General features: G+C 27.8%; 1 protein-coding gene across 2 annotated transcripts in view; it reads left to right on the top strand.

The window, feature by feature from the left end:
• The window catches only part of LOC136972377 (sodium/potassium-transporting ATPase subunit alpha-like), a 54,526-nt gene that overhangs the window by 21,669 nt on the left and 7,389 nt on the right, over positions 1-25,468 (top strand). The window contains exons 3-17 of one of the 2 annotated variants that reach the window (XM_067266947.1): positions 1,850-1,909; positions 4,571-4,774; positions 9,449-9,562; positions 10,545-10,797; positions 12,403-12,671; positions 12,808-13,006; positions 13,078-13,189; positions 13,256-13,388; positions 13,471-13,663; positions 14,313-14,488; positions 14,560-14,696; positions 14,764-14,981; positions 15,052-15,153; positions 19,940-20,094; positions 20,422-20,516. In XM_067266947.1, the coding sequence (XP_067123048.1) occupies positions 1,850-1,909; positions 4,571-4,774; positions 9,449-9,562; positions 10,545-10,797; positions 12,403-12,671; positions 12,808-13,006; positions 13,078-13,189; positions 13,256-13,388; positions 13,471-13,663; positions 14,313-14,488; positions 14,560-14,696; positions 14,764-14,981; positions 15,052-15,153; positions 19,940-20,094; positions 20,422-20,516 (2,420 nt within the window). Of the gene's footprint in view, positions 1-1,849; positions 1,910-4,570; positions 4,775-9,448; positions 9,563-10,544; positions 10,798-12,402; positions 12,672-12,807; positions 13,007-13,077; positions 13,190-13,255; positions 13,389-13,470; positions 13,664-14,312; positions 14,489-14,559; positions 14,697-14,763; positions 14,982-15,051; positions 15,154-19,939; positions 20,095-20,421; positions 20,517-21,037; positions 21,133-25,468 lie in introns of both variants that reach the window. The other variant, XM_067266946.1, reaches the window with a different exon arrangement.

Below are 25,468 nucleotides of genomic sequence, written 5' to 3' on the forward strand. Positions count from 1 at the left end.
AATTTAGAATTGAATTAAATATGGATGACTTTATTTTTCAGAATGCTGACTATTTTTTAAACATTAAATAAAAAGTAAACTTCTACAGAAGAGATTTTAGATTGTTGATATTGATAATATAGTTTAGATTATTTTTGAAATTGAAATTTTGAAGTATTTGTTTAAAAGAATTATTATTAAAAGATAACTTAAGACAGCAATACAAGTTTTCAAAATTTATTGTATGCTTTATCTAAATTTATATTTAGAAATAAAACTTTGAATCAAATTCTGTGTGAAACAAAGGAATAAGCATGAAATTAATCTTTCAATTTATGAAATTTCATGCTTAAGTTTTTAAATTCTGTAACATTTGTTACCAAATATCTAAAACCTATATTTCAAGCTACATTTTGATTAGACTAGACTCTAACAGATCATACATGATGTGAATGAAATATGGCAATGACTTCAGATATAGGCTGAGAATCCTTCATCTGAAATGTTTTTGGCCAGAAGTGTTTTGGATTTTAGAATATTTGTTTCTGATTTGAAAAATACAAAAAATAAATTTTCTTAACAATCCATTGTCTCAGTCATCATTGACAAACACATACACCAAAAAACATCGTGCACTCACCTTTCACCTACATACAACCTTTTATTTGAGTTTATATCTCTAAAAAAACTGTAAATTAGTTAAAAATGTCTTCTGATGACAATACCATAAATTGAAACAAAGTTCATTAAAGATGGCCAAGGGTAAGGACAGTCAGCAATAAAAGATTGTCTTTGTAAGTGAAGATTTTGTTTTATTGTTGAGCATCAAACACAAGACCGTGTTATTTATTAAACACTTTGCACTTTTCCACTTCTATTAGTTGACCTCCCTTTACCTCGGTCTTGTGTTTGATGCTCAACATATAAGAAAACACGGTTTCAAGAATACCAATTTTGTTTTATGTTTGCCAATAGCAACTTAGACAACTGATTGTAAGGGCAAAACTTTTTTTGTATTCTTCAGTGTATTTTTACTATGTAAATTATCGTCAGCCATTTTTAATGAGGTATTCCAGAAAATCATTCTGGTTGTCAAACAGAAAATCAACAGTGGAACATTCTGAATGATTTGTGGAATTTTGCATTGGTAATATCATGTCAGTACTATAAAAAACTTGGTTTTGAAGTTTTGACTTTTTGGAATTTTCATTAAAAGGATTCTCAACCCATATAAAGTCAATGGAATATAAAAATCACTTTTTGATTAATTAAAAAAAATCTAGCTGACTGTTCAAAATATTAGATAGGTGGTAATAATCTGTTTCAATACTCAGTAGTTCAGAATAAGATTACTTGTTCTGTGATGTTGTTTTCACTGAAAATCATGAGAGCTTGCTATTATGCATCTCATATCTAGTATTATATATAATCCTTTTCATAATACCTTTTATTTAAATTTATTTAAGTGGAAAATACACTTAAAGCAATCATCAAAAATCTTAGTCAGATGTGAAATTTAAATTTTTAAAAAGTTAACAGTAAATGTAAGCATAAAATTTTTTTCTGTGAATTTATATTTAGTTTATAGAAATGTGCCAAAAGCATTGATATTTTTTACTTATTGCAGATTGGTAGTAAATTTTTTACATTTTGAAATTATGATGAAATATTTAGAAATAAAAGAAGTTCAAACTTTTATTTAATCTAAAAAGCATGATTATATATGAATATTGATATAAGTGCTTAAATAAATTTTTGAACAATTATAACAATTGAATTTTAATTCTAAAATATTCTAATTATTTTGATGTATATTATATATTGTAATTTTTTTTTCATATATTAAAAAACTTAATGTGTGTTTTTCTAGGATGAACACAAAATTCCCATTGAAGAGCTGTACCTTCGATTAGGAACCAATCCTGAAAATGTAAGAAATACTTTAAATTTTTTATTTAAAAAAATTTTTAAATTTATATGAAAATTTTAATGTAAATTTCATGTAAATTAAAAAATTTTTAGTGTACTTTAATAGTGACAATGTTTTGTGACAACTATCTTAAATTTTTTGAATTCTTTCCTGACTATTTTTTTCAAAAAATCTCATTATTTTCAGAATTCTTTTATCATTTTTCAGTTAAAAATGCATATATATTTACAATTTACATAAATTATTATATACATAGAATTTTTTTTTTTTCCTATGGAAATTTCAGGATGCTATATCAAACTTAAAGCTGTGTTTTTATTTACTTATGCTTTAGTATCTCGAATTATCTATTGCAAAAATTTTATTTTGGAAATATTATTTTAATATGGTTTATTTTTCATATCAAAAATAATAAAATTATATAAAATTGATTAAAAATACATTTTATATTATAATATAACTATACTTCTAAAAATATTTTAAAAATTTTTAGAATTAGTTTTATATTTTTAATTAATTTTAAATAAATAATTGATCCCATTGTATAATTTAATTTTGCATTTTAAAGAATAAAATTATATTTTCAGTTATCCTTTTTAGTCTGATCTTAAAGATATTATTTTAAGAATTTTAGTACTGGTTCTTTACATTTCTGTTATTATTCTATCAAAATTATTTTTAATAATTATGCTGTTAAAAAACCATTTATACAGCATAAAATAATCTTATAAAGATAATTGAATTTTTTTTTTTTTTTTGCCTGATTACTTACAAATGTTTTTATATTTGCAAGAAAGAGCTGTATCTCACTGTGCATAAATACGTGTGTAGAAATGCCATTATTTTAATGTTTTCAGATTTAACACAGGACTATATATGCATAAAGGCTAAGCAAATTACTTTACTAGTCAATATTAAAAAAGAACATTTAATTATATATGTAAAAATTGATTAATCTCTACAAACAAATCAGTTTGAATTAGTGTACAAAAAGACTTATTTATAAATACTTTCTCCCTATAATAATAATAGCATCTATATAATGTTAAAGAAAACTGTTATTTCAGTTATATCTCTTGCAAATAGGAAAATAATTGATGCTATTTATTAATTTTATAAAAAAATTTTTAGTCAAAAAAGTTCAAAATAAAGGACTTAAATACCCCACCATAGCCAAAATTAAATCTAGCTTTTTCTTTAAAACATTCAGTTAAGAATTTCAAATTAACAAATGCCTCTAGCTATACTAATGAATAAAAACTAAAACTATGCAGGTTGAGTTCTTATTTAGGTGTAGAACAAATTTCTTTTTTAATTAATGACTTAAGAAGTCAGCTATAGTTTTTCTAAGATTTTTGCAATTTGTGAAATAATACTGTCTTTGGTTTTATAAATCTAAAAATAATATAAATAAAATTAATTTTATTTTAATTTATTTATGTAAATAAAGCAAACAAAATTCTCAAACTCTGCAGGTCATAAAAGGATAATTTCCATTAGTCCACTTTTATAAATTTTTATTAACTGTTTTCCAAATTTTGATGATAGTTTGATTAGTAAAGGCTCCTAAGAGTAATATGGGAGTCATCAAAATAAAATTTCTGGAAGTTATCAAAACTAGCAGAATCTGTTGAATACAATAAAAACAGCTGACTTAGTTTAGTCAATTGCTTTTGAAAAATTGACTAATTTGTTTGCAGTCATGCCAAACAATTCCCTTCCTCAGTTTGCAGACTGCAGCATAATAAATCAATGTGGTTGGTGTTTAGCACGCTGAATTTTAATGTCAGTTTAACTCTACAACATTAAAGTTGTTTCAGTTTCAATAATCAGACTGAAATATAAGTGGAAGGTTGAGAACATTTTTATTTTATTCCTCTTTAAAACTAGGAAAAAATTGACTAATATTTTGACCAATATAATTATTTTCTTAGCAGAAATTTGTATACATTATTTGAGGAAAGAAGTGTTTTCTTGAGTTCTTCTGAATTAGACTATTTGGATAACTTTTAGTATTTGTACAATACAATCAAAAAACATAGACAATCTATAAATATCAATCATGCAATCTTTTACATTTTTTTGAATTAGCAACTTTTTATGAATATTAAGTGCATTTTTTAAAATTCTTATGCATGGGATTTTTATTTATTTGAGGAGTTCAGTAATCAGGGACTCTTAGGCCTCTTTCCACTCTGAGAGCATTAAGTGACCTTTTCATATAATTTTATTACTACTAGTAGTATAAGATTGCATTATTTCAAAATCACAAACAATGAAATAATGTAAATTGCAATCTTTATTATAATTTGAATCTATAAATAAATGCAAATTTAATAAATTGCAATTCTTACAAATTAGGCAAGTTGCTAAATTATTTACGGAAAAATTTCATACAAATTTGCTAGCAAAATTGAGATAGAGATATGGTGCAATACAATGTTTTTATTAAATGTAATAATATCCTTATTTTTATAAACTAGCTAGTAAAATTTGATTAAAGATGATAAAAGGGGAATTAAAACTTTTTAATATAAATGAATTGAATTTATAGATATTTACCAGATATATAAGATATTTCAAAATTAAAGTTTAATTTTTTCTCAATTTTGCTTTTATATGTAATATATTGATACTAAATGTTATCTGTGAATATTACAGGGTTTGACATCTCAGCAAGCCAAAGAAATCTATGAACGGGATGGTCCGAATTCTTTAACACCACCAAAAAAGGTACCCGAGTGGGTGAAATTCTGTAAAAATCTATTTGGTGGATTTTCGTTGCTTTTATGGATAGGCGCAATACTTTGTTTTATTGCATATTCTATTCAAGCTAGCACATTTGAAGAACCCCCAGATGATAATGTAAGTCTAACTGTTACTTTGTATTTAGTAATTTAAAGTATTTGTGTCATTTAGAAATACAATATTGTTAAGGGTTGGTTGTGAAAGTTACCATTTAAACAATAAAATAACTCCTTTCTTGTTGGGATACCAGCTATATTTCAATTAGAAATTCTTGGAAATTTAATTAGAAATTTGTAATCTTGCATCTGCAGGTGTATAGGAATGCTACCAGTAGTTCAACAAAACAAAACTACAGTTTGTATTATTTTGGTTGATTACATACATAACTAGATGCATTTTGGGCTGCCTTACATTTTACAGTCCCTCATTAGTAACTAAACTTAAGAGCTAGGTGTAAGTACAAAATTAATTAAACATAAAAATGATTTAAAGACTAATTGCCTATTATGATTGCAGAAAACATCCATAACCTAATTTACAGTATCAGCCCATATCATTTGCTGTATGTATTGGTGAAATATGTTGTGTATCATATTTGCTTACTTTCATTTTTAAGAAGACTGTTGTTTCAATACAAAATAAGATATTACTATTATGTTCAGTTTTATTATTTTTATGTTTAATTAATTTTGTACATACATAGCTCTTAATTTTAGTTACTGATGAGGGACCATAAAATGCAAGGTGGCCCAAAATGCATCTAGTTATGTATGTAATAAACTAAAATAACCATAAATTGTAGTTTTGGATCATTGAATTACCAGTAGCATTCCTATATGCCTGCAGATGCAAGATTACAGAATTTCCAAGAATTTTCTAATAAAATTAACTGTCTGTGGAACCAGTTTAGCATTTTACTAATCTAAAGAATAAATTATGCTTTTTGTACAAGTTACTTTGATTTGGTAGTTACCTAACAGCCAGTTAGCTGAAAAATTCTTATTGTTACCAAGGGCAATAATAAACAAGATTGTATGAAAGCATAGAATAAATTGGAATTTGGACAAAAATATATATTCGATTTGGTAGATAATAGCTAAAATTTGAAAAATAGAATTTAAAAGAATCTTGTTCTGTTAATAAACATTTTGTTTTTACTGTTTTTTGGTATTAATATTTACAGTATTTTAATATATGTACTTTATAATGAGATGATTCTTATAAAGTAAGATTTACTCTTAACAACTAATGTAAAACTATACAAATAAAAACACTCTAACCTTGAAACACTCTCAGCAGACTGATGAAAAGTCCAGAAAAAAGCAAACTCTTTCAGTCTACATCTAAGATTTGCTTCAGGTTATAAGTTTCCAGAAATGGGATGCCACAGGCTTTGATGTTCAAAAACAGAATTTGCAGAACTCCAGAGAAATTCAAATTTAAAACCAAAGCTTGACCAATGGGATGTGCTCAAATGTAATATTGTAATGTGGTTTTATAATGTCTTATCAAATAGGGCCTACATTGCTTAGAAAATTGCTTTTCCTCTTTAAAGTTTATATGTCATTCTTGATGTCTGCTTTAAAAATTTCAAGCACTTCCAGTACTTCGGTGGTCCACGTTTGCTGCTGTTCTAATCAAAGTTGCTTGTAAATTAGGTCAAATTTCATTGTCACCTGTATATTGAGAGGATGGTGGTTTTCTTCCCTTTATCTGTATCTCATTTGTGCTCAGTTTGTTCTACCAAGAGCTTTCTCAGAGTGCTCATAACTGAGCACAAATCAGATACATATAAAGGGTGGCAAACCACTGCCTTTAAATTTTGAGGAAAAGTAGATTTCCCAAGCAATGCAAGTCATATTTGATAAGACATTATAAAACTACATTACAACATAATTGTACATCTTAGCCCAGGATTATTAAATTCAATAATGAATTTTTAAGGTAATACAATGTTTGAGTCCTTTATCTTACATCCTTTTATTCCAACCAGGAACCTTGAAACTGCAGACGACTTGAAGCAAAAAACTTCTAAAATAACAGACAATACACTATCAAATGATTAACACACAATTTAAAAATGATCCCGACACCAACCTGTTTGTATTACCTTAAAAATTCATTATTGAATACATTACAACAACTATGTTTGAGCACATCCTGTTGATCAATCTTCAGTTTTAAATTTGAATTTCTCTGGAGGAGTTCTGCATATTCTGTTTTTGATGATCAAAACCTGTGGAATTCCATCTCTGGAAAATTGTAACCTGAGTAGGTCTTAGACATAGACCAAAAGCATTTGTGTTCTCTCTCTCTGTATATTTTTGCCCAGTTTTATTGAGGATTGAACCTTTTTAATGTAAAACTAACTTTTTAAAAATAAAGTTTTAAAATATACAATTCTTATTTAACATAAGATTTGATCCTTTTGAAAAACATTATTAATATTAGTATAAACTTTTATTTAGACTGTTTAAACAAGGAACCAGAACATATTGGAATCAGAGTTGGTCTGTTATCTTGTTTTTTCACTAACCTACAGAATAGATTTTAACCACCCAAAATTGGTTGGAAAACTTAGCCATTAGTTTATCCCAAAGAATTACACTTGAAACATTTGAGGCTAATTCTGTAGATTAAAGTGCAATTAATCTTGAGATTAAAACTTGTGCAACTGTTTTATCTAATTCAATTTTATCAGTAGACAAAATAATAATAATAATAATAATAATTGTTATTATTATTATTATTATTATATTATTATTATTATTATTATTAGAAAATTCTATATAAATTCAATCTTTAGGAAAAAACTGTTTAATTTAGATTTATTATTAACTTGTTTGGTTTGCCTTTGATCTGCATTTAGTTGGTTATTAATTAGTTTGTGTATGTTAGTTTTATTCTTATTTATACTTGTCTTGTAAAATTGTGTAGAGAATGAGGAGAATGTATTTTATTATTCTATTTTACAAAAATAAAAATGAATAAAAATACTAAGATCAATTTTAGTAGTTTCCTTTTTTATGCATATTACTAACACAAATTGCTTACACCAAATTGATTTTGAAACATCAATGAACACTTTCAGTGCACACAACAGCTATGCAACAGTTGAGCAGTTGTGGAACAATGTTTATAATTGTTGTGAAAAATCAGGTAATCTGATAATTTGTTGACAGTATGAATTTTAAAATGATTAGCAAAGTGAGCTTTATCTTATAGCTGAACGGGCATAAATTGTAGATATGATGGTTTGATGATGTCAACTGTTATGTAGCTGCTATGTGCTGGATGTACTGGACATACTGCTTAAATTACCTAAATGGCTACTTTTTGAAGGATTCTAGTTACGTCAGTAAATTTTCGTCCAATGGAGAATTATTTTTTAATAGAAATAAAGACGAATCTGCCCAAAAGGGATCACTTTAAAGATTAATACAGTACTTGCATTTTCTCGATTATAATGCACATTTTTTAAATATTGGTATTAAATCTGTCATAAAATCATGATGACTTCTGTAAATCAAGTTATCTGATAAGAAAAAATAAATACCAATACTATCATTAAAAAAATCACTCTATCATTGAATCGCTCTATCATTGAAAAAATCACTTATAAATGCTCACCTAGAGTTTTGTTTAGTAGAAAAGGCTAAAAAGTGCATAAAATACATACGGAAATACGGTATTACAGCACTACCTGTATTGGGTGACCACCTGTCTAAAAGACCACTTTTTGAAGGAATCGTGGGTGCCCATAGACAGGTTTTACTGTATTTTAAAATATACCATTATTTTGAATTTAGTGAGTTTTTTTCTAGATCTTTTTAAGTTGATGTTCACAAGGAAATTAAATTAGCATTACATATAAAAGGAACCCCTCTATATAACACCTTACTCAGGAACACCAAGAACCATACTGACAAAAAGACATCTTCCTGGAGTAAATTATGTTCTTATAGTAGTTAACAAATTCAACAAAAATTGAGAGTACATAGGCACTATTACCCATCCATTAAGCTTTTAACTCAAAGAACACATGACTTCCATTAGAAATGGTCTAACAACCAATGCACTATCACCCTTTGCCACGTAATGTTCATGTTGCTCTTAAGGAAGCTCGCATTTGCATGCTGCTTGGAAGTTGACTTGTATGAAATGTCTTGAAAAACTATAAAAGTTTACAAAGCAATTAAAATAGCAACAGTCATTTATTACAAAGACAATTGCACTGGCTTGATGGTCCTTTTTCGTCTATATCAATGGATGCCATACATTCATAAACTTTATATAGACATTTGTTTTGATACGTGTGTGTCCACTGTGATGAATGTGGCTGCAACCAATAGAATGTTTTTTTTTTTTTTAAATGGTATTCTAATTTACATTTTTCTGTTGAATATATTTAAAACTTGATAACTGATTAACATTGTCAAAAACATTAGTTTGGTTATTAAAATAACTTTTGCTGTTGGATTTGATTTTAAGTGTACAAATAATGAACAATATTGAAGAAATTTTCATTTTATGAGAATTATGTAAGGATCATTTCTTATAAAATTTGATTATATAAATTGCAATATATGAAATTGGTAAACAAAAAATCTTTTTGAATATTTTAACATGTACTGTAAAGATAAATATTATTTAGAAGTTCATATCATAAAAGTGATTTATTGATGATTATATTTGCAGTATATTATTTAAATTCTGAATAAAGTTTTTTTTACTATTTCTCTTTTGAGAAACATATATTTACAAATAATTAAAAATATTTGATTTCTTTAGTTATATCTAGGAATAGTTTTATCTACTGTTGTGATTGTTACTGGATGTTTTTCTTATTACCAAGAAGCAAGAAGTTCAAAAATTATGGAATCTTTCAAAAATATGGTTCCTCAAGTAAGTAGAGTTAAAAAAAATTACCAATTTTTTATAATAATAATAATAATAATTTAAAATTGGAAATTCTAAATTTGTGAATAGTTTGCTCAATAAATATTTTTGTTAAAGCAAAATCATATCTTATGTTTTAAATAATTAAAAAGAAATAATCAGTTTAAAATCTCATCTTTGTCAGATCAACATTTGTATTTAAATGTTAACATCAAAATGTGCACAATATTTACATGGTTGTTCTACATGCACGAGCAAAGGATTCTTTGCGTTTTTGCAATAATTTTTGTGAACCATGTATTTGCATTTATTTCCAGATACTCACCCTATGGTGTTTAAAAACAAAAGTATTTTATCCAGGTCGTTTGAATCATTCGTTTGTATTGTGAAGACTAAAAATGAATAGCAATAAGAAAAGCAAAGCTTATGAATTTAATTCCAAATTAAAATTCCAAAATCACACGGGAGCCCGATATAACTTTAAATTTATTCCCAGGTGAAAACAGATGATTATTTGGAAATCAGAATTTGGAGAAACTCATAAGTGTAATCAACGGAGAGTAGATTCAACTGTTAAGAATAGGCAAAAAAGGTTCTGGATTGTCCAGCTTTGCATGAACAAATTATGTTGTCGATTTTACAAGATTTTTCCTTAATGTTCAAAATGCCAGTAATTTTTGTGGGACAATGTGTGCATTTACATGCATTTGATATAAAATTAGAATTGTATTAACAAATCTAATTTTCTTTATTTTGATCTTTAAAGTCACACCTTGTTGTATATGCGAGTAAATATGGTATTTTTGTAGCAAATATGTATATTGTGATTATGCAATTAAGCTGCATGTTATATGTTATGTAAAAATTTAGCTATTTAAAAGAACTTTTTTACATTCAGCTTTTTGATATTTTGATTTTTAAATTTTATATGTATAAGAAAGCAGTGCTGTTTTATTTTAGATTTTAATCTTTATATATTATTTCTTAGTATGCAACTGTTATCAGAGAAGGCCAAAAATTTACCTTTCCTGCTGAAGAAGTTGTTGTAGGAGATATTGTTGAAGTAAAAGGTGGAGATAGAATACCTGCTGATATAAGAGTTATTTCTTCCCAAAGTTGTAAAGTAGATAATTCTTCTCTGACTGGGGAATCAGAACCTCAGACTCGTTCTCCTGAATTAACTAATGAGAATCCATTGGAAACTAGAAATTTGGCATTTTTTTCTACCAATTGTGTGGAAGGTAATCTTTATTTTTATGATTTTAGTTGCTGTACAGGGTATTATTAGTAAGATTGGCCTAACTTTGAGAGGTGATAGAACATTGAAAAAATACTAGCTTTTTTTCCCCCCTAATTAACATATCTCAAATGGATAGAGAGAAATGGAAGAAAATAGTGGATAAGGCATCATCAGACACCAATGGGCAATGAGCCCAGGGATGATGATGATGATGATGATGAAGAAATGCTTAGAGATAGAGAATGCTACAAAAATTTCTTTAATCTCTCAAACAATAAAAGATATTTAGTTGAAATTTTTGTGTATGGTTTTTACTACAGGAAGCATACATTTTAAAGGTATTTTGTGTGTGTGTATGTTTTCCCCATCATGAATGGACATACGAAGGTGACACATTTTTGTACAAAACACAGTATGTGACACCAGTGAAAAACTAATTTTGATGATTGCTAAATTTCATGTAAATCAAAATGAAGTTACTTTTGCTTTTTTATCATAGGACACATTGTGTTTAAGTAATCTTACATTTTCTGCAGTCCTGCAAATAAATAAAAAAACAACAAAATACAGTGTGCTAAATTTGATGGTGTCTTTTATAAAGGTTTGTGTGAAATTTGTTCACACAAACTTTTATAAAAATACTTGTTCTGTAGCAAAACCTATACAAAAAAAATTTCAATAAAATACAGTATCTTGTATTTTTTTTGAGAGATTAAAAGAAATTTTTTTTTGTAGCATTTGACTAATCTTTCTCTTGAAAACTAAGCATTTTGGGATACCACCTTTTTTCCTAATTACTTACTTTTTGATGAACTTTCACTTTAAGTTTGACCAGTAAGAAATATTTTTTTCTTAATGTAAAATATAATAAAACTTCTTAAAAATTTATAATTTAGTATTATATATATTTTATTGTGTTGTAATATAAATTATCAATAACATAATGTGGATTTGAGTTAAATTCAAAGAGCTCCTATAGTCAATTTAAAACTTTCTGATTTCAATATTTCTTTAATAATTCACTTCATTCTCTGTTGCTCAAGATAGATATCAACTTAATTTCTTAGTTCAGTTTTGTTTCCAGTATAAATAAAAATCATTGTCCGACTTAAGAACAAATTAATGCCAAATCTGTTTTTTGCAATAATTGTAATTATTGTTAACATAACTTTTGTTGTTAATTTGATTTATTTACTAAATAAAAACTTAAGACTATAAGTAATAATGAATTAACATAATCTCTTAATTTATAATAAGTTGTCTTTCAAAGAATATTGATAACTCTAATGCATTGCTGTATGCTAGACTCCAACCAAATGCTGAATTCCTATCGGGCTAGATATGGCTAACTAAATACTAAATAATTATTTAGTATTTAGCCATATCTAGCCCGATACAATCTGGCATTTGGTTGGAGTCTAGCTTATAGTATATTGGGTCTAGCAATGCTATTTATATATACATTGCTGTATGCTTTCTAAGTTTTGATCTGCTTGCTTAAAAATATATTATATTTATAGTAGTATTAAATTCTATGTGGAAAAATATAACTTCAGCCATATTAAATATGTATTTATCAATTAGAATATAAAATTTATTATTACAGGTGCTGCACGTGGAGTTGTTATCAATACTGGAGATAGGACTGTTATGGGTAGAATTGCTAATTTAGCATCTGGTTTAGAAATGGGTGATACACCAATTGCCAGAGAGATTGCTCATTTTATTCACATTATCACGGGTGTTGCTGTATTTTTGGGTGTTTCATTTTTTGTCATTGCATTTATTTTGGGATATTACTGGCTTGATGCTGTTATTTTCTTAATTGGTATTATTGTTGCAAATGTACCTGAAGGATTATTAGCAACAGTTACAGTAAGTATTATTTTAATCTCAAGTATAATTTATGATTCTCAAACACAAATTGTGCAACTATAGGAATCATAGGAAATTAGAAAACAAGTACAATTTAATTAAATTGTGGATTAAGGATTGCACTTATTGTTTTTAGGTATGTTTAACTTTGACTGCTAAACGTATGGCATCTAAGAACTGCCTTGTAAAAAATTTAGAGGCTGTAGAAACTTTAGGTTCAACTTCAACTATTTGTTCAGATAAAACTGGTACTCTCACTCAGAATCGTATGACTGTAGCTCATATGTGGTTTGATAATCAAATTATAGAAGCAGATACAACAGAAGATCAGTCTGGTAATTCTATTTATTTAAAATTTTTTTATTTTTTTATTTTTAATGAATGTAAATTGGAAATTTTACTTTAGGACTCCAGTATGACAAAACTTCGCCTGGCTGGAAAGCATTATCTCGTGTAGCATGTTTATGTAGTAGAGCAGAATTTAAAGCTGGTCAAGAAAATGTTCCCATCTTAAAAAGGTTAATATAAGGTGTTACTGTTGTTGTTTTATTTTAACGCATACTTAAACTGTTCATTTATTACAGAGATTGCACTGGTGATGCTTCAGAATCAGCTATCTTAAAATGTATGGAACTTGCAATGACAAATGTAATGGCTTATCGCCAGCGAAATCCTAAAGTTTGTGAAATTCCCTTCAATTCAACAAATAAATATCATGTAAGTATTTATTTCAATAATATTATTACATATGATCTTTGAATATGTAATAATAATAGCTATCCACATAATTTCTCTGTAGGTAACTGTTCATGAAACAGAAGATACTACTGACCCTAGTTATCTTCTCTGCATGAAAGGTGCACCAGAGAGGGTGCTTGATAGATGCTCAACAATATTCATTAATGATAAAGAAAAAGTGTTAGATGAAGAAATGAAAGAAGCATTTAATAATGCATATTTAGAACTTGGTGGCTTAGGTGAAAGAGTTATAGGTAGGTCATTAAAATATATTGAATTTACAGAAATTTGAATTTTAAGAATAATTATGAATTTAAATTGTTACTAGAAACAAAAATACTTGTTTTATTTTAAAATTGTTTTTTTTTCTGATATTGAAATAACTTGTTCTTCCATAAATAAAATATATTGGAAAATTGCTATGAAGTTTCCAAACAACCCAATATATATATATTTGTTACTTATACAAAATGAACTAGCATTATTATAAAATTTTCAAAACTGTGGCATTTGACTTAGAAAATGAAGCCACAGCAATAACAATTTTGAAATTTGGGTGTGTGTCTATTAATCATCACTATTTAATTTAACATTTACAAAACAATTTCACAATAAAGCAAGTATAAATCATAATGTTTTAAAATTTATTTTGTATACTAGTACTTTCTATATATTAACAGGACTTATTATACTGGAAATTATGGATGCAGATATTTAGTCTTACAGATCAAAAATAATGTTTTTTATTTAGTTCACCTGATTAATCATAATGTTTTAAGTTTATGTATTTGCAACTGCAGTTAGAGATTTTCAATATATTGATATGTAGATAATCAGTATTTATGATTTACAGTTAATTTTGGAATAAGTTTTTGTAAAAAATAATGACTTTTTTTAAATCAGGTTTCTGTGATTATAAACTTCCATCAGACAGATTTCCTTCTGGTTATCCTTTTGATGCAGATGAACAAAATTTTCCATTAGATGGTCTTCGTTTCTTAGGTTTAATTTCAATGATTGATCCCCCTCGTGCCGCTGTACCTGATGCTGTAGCTAAATGCCGAAGTGCTGGAATTAAAGTAAATTTTTTTCTTTCTTATAAAATGGAAGATATAAGAAATTCCATAAAATTTATTGATTTTTCTCAAAGGTTATTATGGTAACTGGTGATCATCCAATTACGGCGAAAGCTATTGCAAAAGCTGTGGGCATTATCTCTGAAGGAAATGAAACTGTTGAGGATATTGCTCAAAGATTAAACATTCCAGTAGAAGAAGTTAATCAAAGGTTGGCAGTTATACAGAAAAATATGCAGTTTAAAATAATAGCATTTTAATTTATATTGAATTTATAGGGATGCAAAAGCTGCAGTTGTTCATGGTGGAGAATTGAGAGAGATGACTTCAGAACAACTTGATGATGTCCTTATAAATCATACAGAGATTGTCTTCGCTCGAACTTCACCTCAACAGAAATTAATCATTGTTGAAGGATGTCAGAGGATGGGTGCTATTGTTGCTGTAACTGGAGATGGTGTAAATGATTCACCTGCTTTGAAAAAAGCTGATATTGGCAAGTTCATTTTTTTAGATATTCTATAAGCTTAATGTAATGAAATTAAAATGTTCTAAATATTTTTCAGGTGTTGCTATGGGAATTGCTGGTAGTGATGTCAGTAAACAAGCTGCTGATATGATTCTCTTGGATGATAACTTTGCATCAATTGTGACAGGTGTTGAAGAAGGTTAGTATGTTAAATTATCACCATCATAACTGCCACATTGTATTTTACTATTCTGAGATATTTAATTATTTGCAAATTTTTGTGTAAGTAACAAAGACCTTCTCCATACTAAAGACTACACAAGTAGTTGCTAATGGCAGATTTTTTTCATAATATATAGATTTCTTGCTGAATTCTTATGACACCTATAATTTCTTATAATGTATAAGAATATTTGACTTGCAAAAATTTACTGTCAATGAAATTGTGAAGACAAAGTTTAACTAAAATGAAAAATAGAATTGGTTTTAATGCTTAATCATTCTATGTTTTAGGTTACTAAATTATATTGTAATTATCCTAAAAACAATTACATTTTTAATTACTTATTTTCAAAACAGATGATGACAAATATTCAAAGCTAGTAATATGTATTCTGAAATTAAGTTTTAATTTTCTTTTGTTATTCTTATAAATTAAAAAAATTGTAATAAAGCATTTTTTTACATAAAAATTTGTTTTTCAAAATTGCATTGTAAAACTTACAGAAGTTCTACATGCATGCATTTTGCATATTTGTAATTGGATATTTGGCTACAGTTTTAATATAAATGGAGATTCCTCCTTAATGAAAATTTACACCTCAGTTTCCTAGTTTAATTATCACAAAATACCCTCTCTTTGAGTAACTCCATTATCTATGAAGAATCTGTTTCATCATTTTAGTGCACTTAATAGCAAGATCAACAATGTTGAAACTCCTTAAGAATGAATTTAAAAACTTTATATTTTACAGAACATTCCTCCTCTTAAAGAATTTAAAGATGATTAGTTTCCAGTAACTGTCATATAATCTATTACCTTTCTTTGGAATTGATGCAAGAGATTAAATTCACATATTTTAATAATAGTATGCAAGTTGTTATAATTTTAATGTTCACTTTGAAATGAAAAGTTTATTTGTATGAAAATAGGGGATTGAATATGCATATATCTAATATATTAAGTTCTGGTACAACATTTGCCTTTGTTTTTTGTACCTGTGATATTTACAACTTTTAAATTTTTATACATGTTCTGTTTGTTGTTTGAATGTTTTTCAAATTCTATGTAAGGTAAGTTGCAGTTTTCATTCTGTGTTAGCCATGAAGGAACTAACAAAGAAAATGAGAATTCTGCAGCCTTTTCTTTCAGAAATGAAGAAATCTGAAATTTGCCATCTGCTGAAACCTGGAAATGTTTAAAAGAAAGTTGCTGTACCATTAAGTCACAAAAAAACTAACAGTATTGAAGACTGACCAAGAAGTGGTCATGTGAAGGATAAGGCTGTGAAGAGCTGAATAAAAAGAAATCTCATCTATGCCAAAGTAACTTGGCTTTACAGATGAGCATCTCAAGACCAAGCCATTCATCTAGCAAATAAAATGGTGATCACGCTTAATGCTTTAAAGTATGATAAATATGCAAGCTCAAAAGAACTAAAGGCTGATTCACATTGCTGTCTTTTGCAGAGGTACAGAAATATGAAAATTATTTTCTTCAAATGAAGACATGTTTACTGTGAAGAAAACTTTAACTAGCAAAATGACATATCTATGCCAAATCAATGAAAGCTATTCCCCTACATGTCCGAAATGAACACCCTCCTGGAAGTATGATGGTCCGAGCAGGGATCGGTTGGCAAGAAAAAAACAGCACTTTATATTTTTGATCAACATGGGTTAGTGAGTGGCAGAAACTTTAGACATTCTCCAAGCAGTGGTAGAATCATTAAATTGAACTGTTCAAAAATCGAACTTTGGCTTTAGCTCAGTGCCAAAACCATTTAGAATTGATTAAAAGAGAGAATTCCAGTTTTCATTTCAGAGAAGGAATGGCCTGCTGTGTTGTCTGACCCATTAATTACTCCATATGATCAGTTTGAGCTGAAGATCTGGCTAAATCTCCTATAAGTGTTCAGGATCTCAAGAAACTCCTATACAAGAATGAACGCCTGTATCAAAGTACATGGTGGACTGTACATTAGAAATACATATTATACCTTATCTACTCATTAAATTACTACCTTTTAATAAACTTGAATTATAGACTAGAATTTTTGAATTATAGATGTCCATATTTGTATCAGATGGAAAATTTATGTAGTCATTTTCCTAATATTTATTTCCTCAATGTGTTTCTCCATTTCCATATTTTTTAAAATCTAACCCCACAATGTAGAGTTGCTACTGTGTGGCAATGTGTGAGATATGTCAACAACTGGCATGAAACTTGCAGGATTCTATTCATATTGCTTCCTTACAAATCACATTAGTCTTTTCCAGAAATGTTTATAACTTTGTTTTATTAGATAGAAAACCTTTTATAATTTTCTTATAGTAAACAACAAACTTTTGAACATTTTTATTAAATTTGATATGTGTTTCTTTAGAGAGATTTCCAGTTAATTTCTTCTTAATGTTGTTATTGAATATTAATAATATCAAAACTAATTTGTATAATTTTCTATTGTAGATGACTAAGAATTTTCAAAGTTATAGAAAATGCTTTTGCATGTAAATCTAAAAGTGAAGTATGAGATTTTCTTTAGATTTCTATAAAGAATAAAAAAATTTTTTTATTTTGAAATTAGTGGAATAGAATTCTAGTATTGATTAATAATTAGGCAGTTACTGGGGATTGGTAAAAGTCATTTGAAAAAATCTAGACTCAACTAAATCAAATACTAAGTTCATGTTTAAATATTATATTGGTTTCAGCTTATTGAACTTTGGTATCTGTGATATGTTCAAACAATGTTAAAAATCAATTTTCAAAGTCCAAATAAAATATTTTTGTATAGTTTACTTTAGTTTTTATTTAGGCCCATATATCGAGATTTTATTCATTTAGAAAATACAGTTAACTAATTAAAATTCATATCCTGTTTTGCAAACACCTCTTTGATTATAATAACCAAATTATTGTTTTCAACATGCTTTACCATAACATATCAAATGAGCATTATCTTAAACAGAAATAAATCAAACTAAATATTTAGAAACCTTATATGCATAACATTAATAGTACTTAGTTTTTTCTTCTCTCCATCCTCCTTGTCCTGTTGCACTAAGAAAGTCATTTTTCACCAGCTTAACTTACATTAGGTCCTGTTTCTCACTACCCAGCCACCCATTATGGGAGACTGATTAGTGAGGGAGAGGACCCAACTTATCCATGGCAGACTGCCCATAAATTCCTGGATTCAATCCTGGATGTCCAAATCTTACATACATATAAAAATTTATACTGAATTACTATTTTTAATTTTTTAGAAATTTCATAATCATAAGATGTGGTATATTCAGATATCACTGTCATAGTAATTTTATTTTTGAATTGTTTCTCACCGTAGTAATTTTATTTTTGAATTGTATAACAGGTAGAGATTGGAATCTGTTGGTCTTTAATGAACTTAAACAACTAGAACTAATGAAAATCAATGAATTTGTATGTGTGGTAGTTATATTTTTCATTCTCATTCAAATTAAAAGTTTAGGCATGTTTAAATTCATTAATGAAATATTGCATTACTTAGGCCAATGTCTTAACAATTTCAGCCATCTGGTCATCAAGCTATTGACTTTGAAACTGCCTTGAAGAATTTACAAATTTTTCATTTATTTGGCATGTGTTGCTGTTTTTTCTTTTAATTTTTTATAAAATAAATAAGTGAACATGTTTATACATATTTTGCAACCATTGTTGCTGGATTTGTGAAAAATCATTTGCATGCTGCTTTAGAAAATTATTAAATAATTTTATAGTTTGAGCTATTTTCAACTACAAAGTCTCAAATAAACTTAAATTTTGTGCAAGCTGTAATGTTAGTATTGTAGATATGATGACAAAACTACCAAGTAAGCTAGTTGTAAGCTAGTTGGAATCAAAAATCACTAGGAAGTTGTGAATCTATATATTTCTATAATACCATAATTAGATGATGATTTTGTAAGTGACTTGTGACTTTATTTACCTTTAGTTTTTAATTGCTTTTCTTATTGTCAGATTAATCTCTCTTAATGGAAAATACAGATTGTAGTTTAAAATAATAATGACTTTCATATTTATAACATAGTTAATCATAAAAATGATAAGGTTAATATTTTATGACTATTTCTCTGATTAACTGAAATTGACTTTAGCGATTACTAATTCCAGAAATAGAATTTTTGTAATAATGATTGTCTGCAATCTTCTGTAGGATTGATCTATCTAGTTATCAACACTAGTGTCTGGACTGTAATAAATAAAACTTAGTTATTAATCTTGCTTTTCTATTAACAGGCAGAATAGCAATAATTTCAACTACATCAACAAGAACAAGCAACAGGCTTCTAAGGAATTAATTTTTTATGCTATAACTTTTATTATACTAGGATTAAATTTAATTTCCTGAAATGAACTATAAATATTTTTCTTTTCCCATCAAGTGTGGCCAATTATCCAAAATAGTTCTGTCCTGATTATTTCAGATAACCAATGCTCTAATGTGTAATCATTTTAAGTATGGGTCTGCTTTTTTCAAACAATAAATTATAGCTGACTGCTAACATATTATTGCATTTTGTTCATATAATAATAGTGAGAAGCCTGGAGAGAATTAAGTTATTTATAGCTTAGTGTTTGAAGACAAACATGAAATTTTTCTTATCAAATGCTTGATAAGAATTACTTTAACTAGAACTAGGGTAATGATCAATAATTTAAAAAAAAAGTTAAACTTTAGCTATATTATATATTAAAATATCAAATTTTATTTACATAGGTCGTTTGATTTTTGACAATCTGAAAAAATCTATTGCATATACTTTGACGAGCAATATACCAGAAATTACTCCATTTTTATTCTTCATCTTATGTGATATTCCACTGCCACTTGGTACTGTCACTATACTATGCATTGATTTGGGTACAGATTTGGTAAGTTTTGTTGATGTAATAATTTAATTTTAAAAGATTCTTAATTATTTAAATTGATTTTTAAAATAACTAAAGCACGAGTTTATTTTCTAAAAGTAAAACTAATGTTTTTGAAAACTAATAAACTAAAATCTAATTAATATATATATGTATATAGAAATGTTTGGTTTTGAAGGAAAATTTATTAATATCAAGTAATTTTTCCTGTTGGATTATTGTAAGTGTTTCACCTATACTGGTGTTGCATGATTGTAATGTTTGTTCTGTGGTTTACTTCCTATTCTCTCTCTCTGTCTTTCTTTCTTCCTGTATCCTGCCACACTTCAGGTACCTGCAATATCTCTGGCTTATGAACAAGCTGAATCTGATATAATGAAACGAAGGCCCCGTGATCCAGCTCATGATAAACTAGTAAATGAGAGGTAAATGTTATTTTATTGACCATTTTCTGGGTTTGAAATAGTTTTTCAAATTTTAAAGAAATTTTCAATCATACTTTACCTGAACAGCTAAAACATTACAAAAAATTTGCAAAACATAATCCCAAATAGTAAGTAATGACAAAAAAATTAAAAAAATATATTTTAATATAACTTCTATTTATAAATTCTGCAAATCACCATGTTCTCTCTTATAATTACAAACTTTTAATGTATTTGTTGTTGTTTAATATTTTCAGTAACTCATTGCATTTTCTGTTTTCTAATTAACTTTCTAGCATGCCAAGTCTTATTTAATATTTCAATTGGCACGTAAATGTCATTTAGCTGTTTAAAAAAAATTCTTGTTATGCATTGATCTAGAAATTTTGTTAAGCTATTTGCATGTGGTGGGTCTCGTATTTATATATAAATACAGAAGGTCACAAATCCTTTGAAATCAAACACTAGCTTAAGCGCTTATTATTTGCACCATCACTATCAATCCTCCCGCATCCCAACAGGTTCCCGCTATCTCACTTGCTTACGAAACAGCTGAAAGTGACATCATGAAGCGACAGCCCAGAGATCCTGTTAAAGATAAACTTGTAAATGAAAGGTAAGGATTTTTTTAAAATCTTAATTCATGCATGAAGATTATTGATGCAGCCAGAACGATGCATGTTAATTTAAATTTGATTGAGAACAAATTATTGATTGACAACAAACAATAAATTGACAATGCAGTTTTTTCTTATATTAATTTTTAATATTTAAAAATAATCGATTCTGGTTGTATTTTTTTTTTAATATATGGAAGAAAATTCTAATGAGAGAAAGGTATGTAATATATATAATTTGTAAAAGGTGCATAAACTTTCTACCATCAAAACTGGTAAGTTTCAGTTAACAGCCTTTGACTATATTATTAAGGACAAAATAAATTAACTTATGTTTCTTTGGTAGGTATAAAATTTAAATTTCTATATTAGTAGAATAGTGTTAGTACTAGTTTCCAATAGCAGTAGATAATAGTATGTAGTATTAATATTTTCCACCTGAAATCACCCCCTATCAGGTAATTAATATCCAACTCTGTGACCAAAAGTGTTTAAAATCCGTTTCAGTGAAGAATTTTCTCTTTATAACAGTATCATTATTTGAAAGGATTATTCAAATTATTGAAGATTTCATAATTTAATCATGGAACTTGCTATTAAATTAAAATGAAGAAAATAAAACTAAGAGGTATGAAATTTCAATCTTGGGATTGTTAGAAGAAATTAGTCATTTTTTTAACAAATTTGAGTCAAGAATAAATTTTTATTTCAATAAAAGTACGAGATTCACAAATATCGTAGAATTTTACTGAATGTCAGATTCGTGATGTACTTTTCTTTTATTTACATTGTAGTTTATTTATTAATTTCAATAAGTTACAAATAAGTTTTTAAACTAAAAGAATTAGATTTAATTATTCAAGTATATGGCATTATTTCAGAATTACTTTTTAAATTAGAGGTTCTCAAAATTTAAGAATTTTGAATTTCTTTCATGTTATGTATTCTCCCTGATTAAAGTTAATTTTAAGATTATATATGGCATTCTGTAATTTTTGTGTTAAATTAGAATAATGAAAATTAGAGTAGCTAAAAGAACACTGTTTATATAAATATTATCATTGAGAAGTTTTGTTTAAATTATAATAGTAAACTTTATTTTTAGTTTTTTTTTAACACTTACAAAATATGAAAGAAAATACAAAATTCAGTTTGAGAACTTCTGATGCCAGATTATGAAAATTAATCTTAAATTTGTTTCAGTTTAATTTTTTTATAATAAAAATAGAGTAACAATAAACATACTGTATACAAAAAATGCTTAATTCAGAGAGCCAAATATTTTATTTGAGGAAATGTTTTCATTTTCACTGCAGATCATCAGCTTACACAATTGTTCTTTATTTGAATGTGTGTATAAGCAGATAATCTGCAGTAAGAATGAAAATATTTCCTCAAATAAAATATTTGGTGCTCTGAATTAAGCATTATTTATATATAGTCAGAGTATAATAGTATTAGTTTTATCTTATATTAATAAATTATCATCATCATATAACTAAATTTGAATAATGTAAATTGAATCAATTGATTTTTTAATCTAAAATTTTATTAATTAGCTGAGGTAGCTTTGATCAGGAAATTTTAATGAATTCATTGTTCTCTCCTAGATATTTACTGTATAATGTCACTGGTGTATTTTGAGAAAAAATGTGATTATTTAAACTTTCATGTCTTATCTCTCTAGATTTTTCCCATATAATATAATTATAGAGAACAACACAACCTGTAAAATTAATTTGAAATTACATTACATATTGTTATCCAGAGACTTCTGTGGAAGATAGAAGAGTAAATCTTCAAAAGTCAGTTCAGAGAACAAACATTTAACAAACTAAAAATCCAATAGAGTGTAACCCAAAAACAATTTTACATAAATCCTTTGGATTCATTGACACTCTAACACAAATAAAAATGGCAATGATCATAAGTCCAGTACTACATACATTTTGCACATTATTTGAGCAAAATAACAGGCTGGATAATCAATTTTATTTGACTGGCTTTCACTGATGTCCACATTTGCCTGTTAATGACAACAACATTAGCCTATTGTGTTTAAATTTTATGGTTTTCTTTACACCTGCTAACCTCCAGACAAAACTTCTTATCATGTGAAAGGCCTGATCAGAATTAGCTGTGAGCTATTTACTCTTGCAAACAAAATCATAATTACCACGGAGAAGCACAATGCAGGATAGGATCTGGCCCCTTGTGATAAATGTCCTCCTTCAAATGAGTTTTTCCTGATAAGCAATGGCATTTGCTTTTATCCCATTTGGGTGAAAACTCCCATGTGCAGACATCCATGAATGCTCCAAAAGACAGACATGCCAAAATCAGTACTTACTTGATGACCAATGAAATTTGTTTTTATGGGGGGTGTTAGGTGCTTTTATATCATGAGTTTCTTCTTGGTTTCAGATAATTCAGATTTTATCTATAGTAATACAAGAAAAAAGTCTTCCACATAAAAGCACAGATGTTCCAAACAGACCTATTTGCAGATGCTTTTAATCTTCAGAAATTTGTCTGGAAACTTTGTGGAAAATCTTATGACACGGACAATGCTAACATGATCCCATATGAAAAATTGAACATGTTGTTCAGTTCATTTATGGTTACTCATCTGTGCACTTGAATAACTTTGTCAACACCAGAAATGATCTTACTTGAAGTTGATGAATGACCACATCCTGATCATACAAGGTAGTCCTTACAGAATCTAATTTTTGATACCAAAATTGCACAGACATTATAAGATTTCTATACCTAATTGCCAGCTCCCAACGAATTTCACATGAAGTCTCCTTTTGCCCACAAAAATCAAATTGTGTTCTGTAATCTTTCTAATATTCAGTAATCACTTTAAGAAGTATTCATGAGTTATTATGGCTAAACAAATGAATCTGATGCCATGATCTGTGCATGCACAGAGGACACATGAAGCCTTGTATAATTACATGGCTTCATGTGTCCTCTACATGTTTTGATAATTCCCTGCATCATCATCATGAAAAAAATATTAATTTAAGGAAACCTAATTTTTGGTATATAGGTGTGAGAAACCGTGGGTTCTAGGGGTTGTCCCTAGGAGCCACTTACCTGGCAACAGTCTGCAAAGACCGCTCACGTTATTGTTTCCGAAGGCTAGGAGGGCAAAACGAGTGGAGAGTGCATCGGTAAGTCAACAGGTGTCTCTCTGAAAATATGTAGACAGGTTGACAGGTTTAACAAGAAACAAAGAATTTATTAAAGGTCTAAAGCTAATTTACAGACAGGTGATAAAAGTTCAAAGGTTGCATGCAGTTAAATAGTGATTACAAAATCTAGTATTCACCAAGACTGGCAACTAGTCTCTATGCTATATCGCGTATCTAATTTCTGTGTCTCTCGGAGAGAGAGTTCCCAATTTGAGCTAGCAAATACCTCTCAATGGACTTGGAGAGCCGTATGTGACGATCAATCTTTCTATGGAAGTAGCGCAAGTCCTGCATGTCTTCTACCATTATTCTGGGAGACCAAGATGGATACTAATTCAGACATAACTTCCTGAGACGAATTGTGTTGAGCTTCCAGTTGCCCGTGCTTTTATGTTGTTTGTGTGGGAAATAAGTCTGTTGTTTACATTCCCAGTTGCAGGTGCACGATGACCGATAGTCTTTCACAACAATCCATCAGCTTTCCCATCTACATGTTGACAACTGAGGTGACATCCAACTCAATATTATTCACTAGTTTTTCTATTGGCAGATGTTTACATTAGGCTCTCAAAAAACTAATTCAATAGTTACAAATCTCTAAAAATTCGGGCCTGTAAACCTTCAGGCTCACATTGGTATATTTTAGGCATGTTATTTAGCAATGAAGTTTTACTGTAGCAATTACCATTTTAATTTTTTAAGTTTTAATTTGATTAAAGAATTGTTAGTTATACATAAGTGTGCCTTTTGTAGTGAAAGTGATTTATTAATATAAATTTTTCTTTAAAGTGATTTATATTAATAATTACAAAAAAATTGAAGTTTTATTTAAAGAAAATAATTAAAGATTTTTCAATAATAGTAAGTTAATGTAAAACTCTAGGTTTTTCAATTAAATTTCCATCTTTTTCAGTGCATTCTTTCATTGTTTTGTTAATTTAAAGGTACAGTACTTTTGCAGTATTCAAGCAGTGATAGTTTCCTGGACTGCTCCTGTCACTTGCAGAATGCCTTCTCCTCGAGCAATTCTTCATAAAACCAAACAAGTTGTCCCAGCCATTTTCTCAAAAATATATTATCAAAAAGAATTTAAAATGTGATTTATCCTATTTTTATATCCCTACTCTAACAA

This window comes from Centruroides vittatus, unplaced genomic scaffold (assembly GCF_030686945.1).
Source record: "Centruroides vittatus isolate TY-2023 unplaced genomic scaffold, ASM3068694v2 contig_290, whole genome shotgun sequence".
NCBI classification, from domain to species: Eukaryota; Metazoa; Arthropoda; class Arachnida; order Scorpiones; family Buthidae; genus Centruroides; species Centruroides vittatus.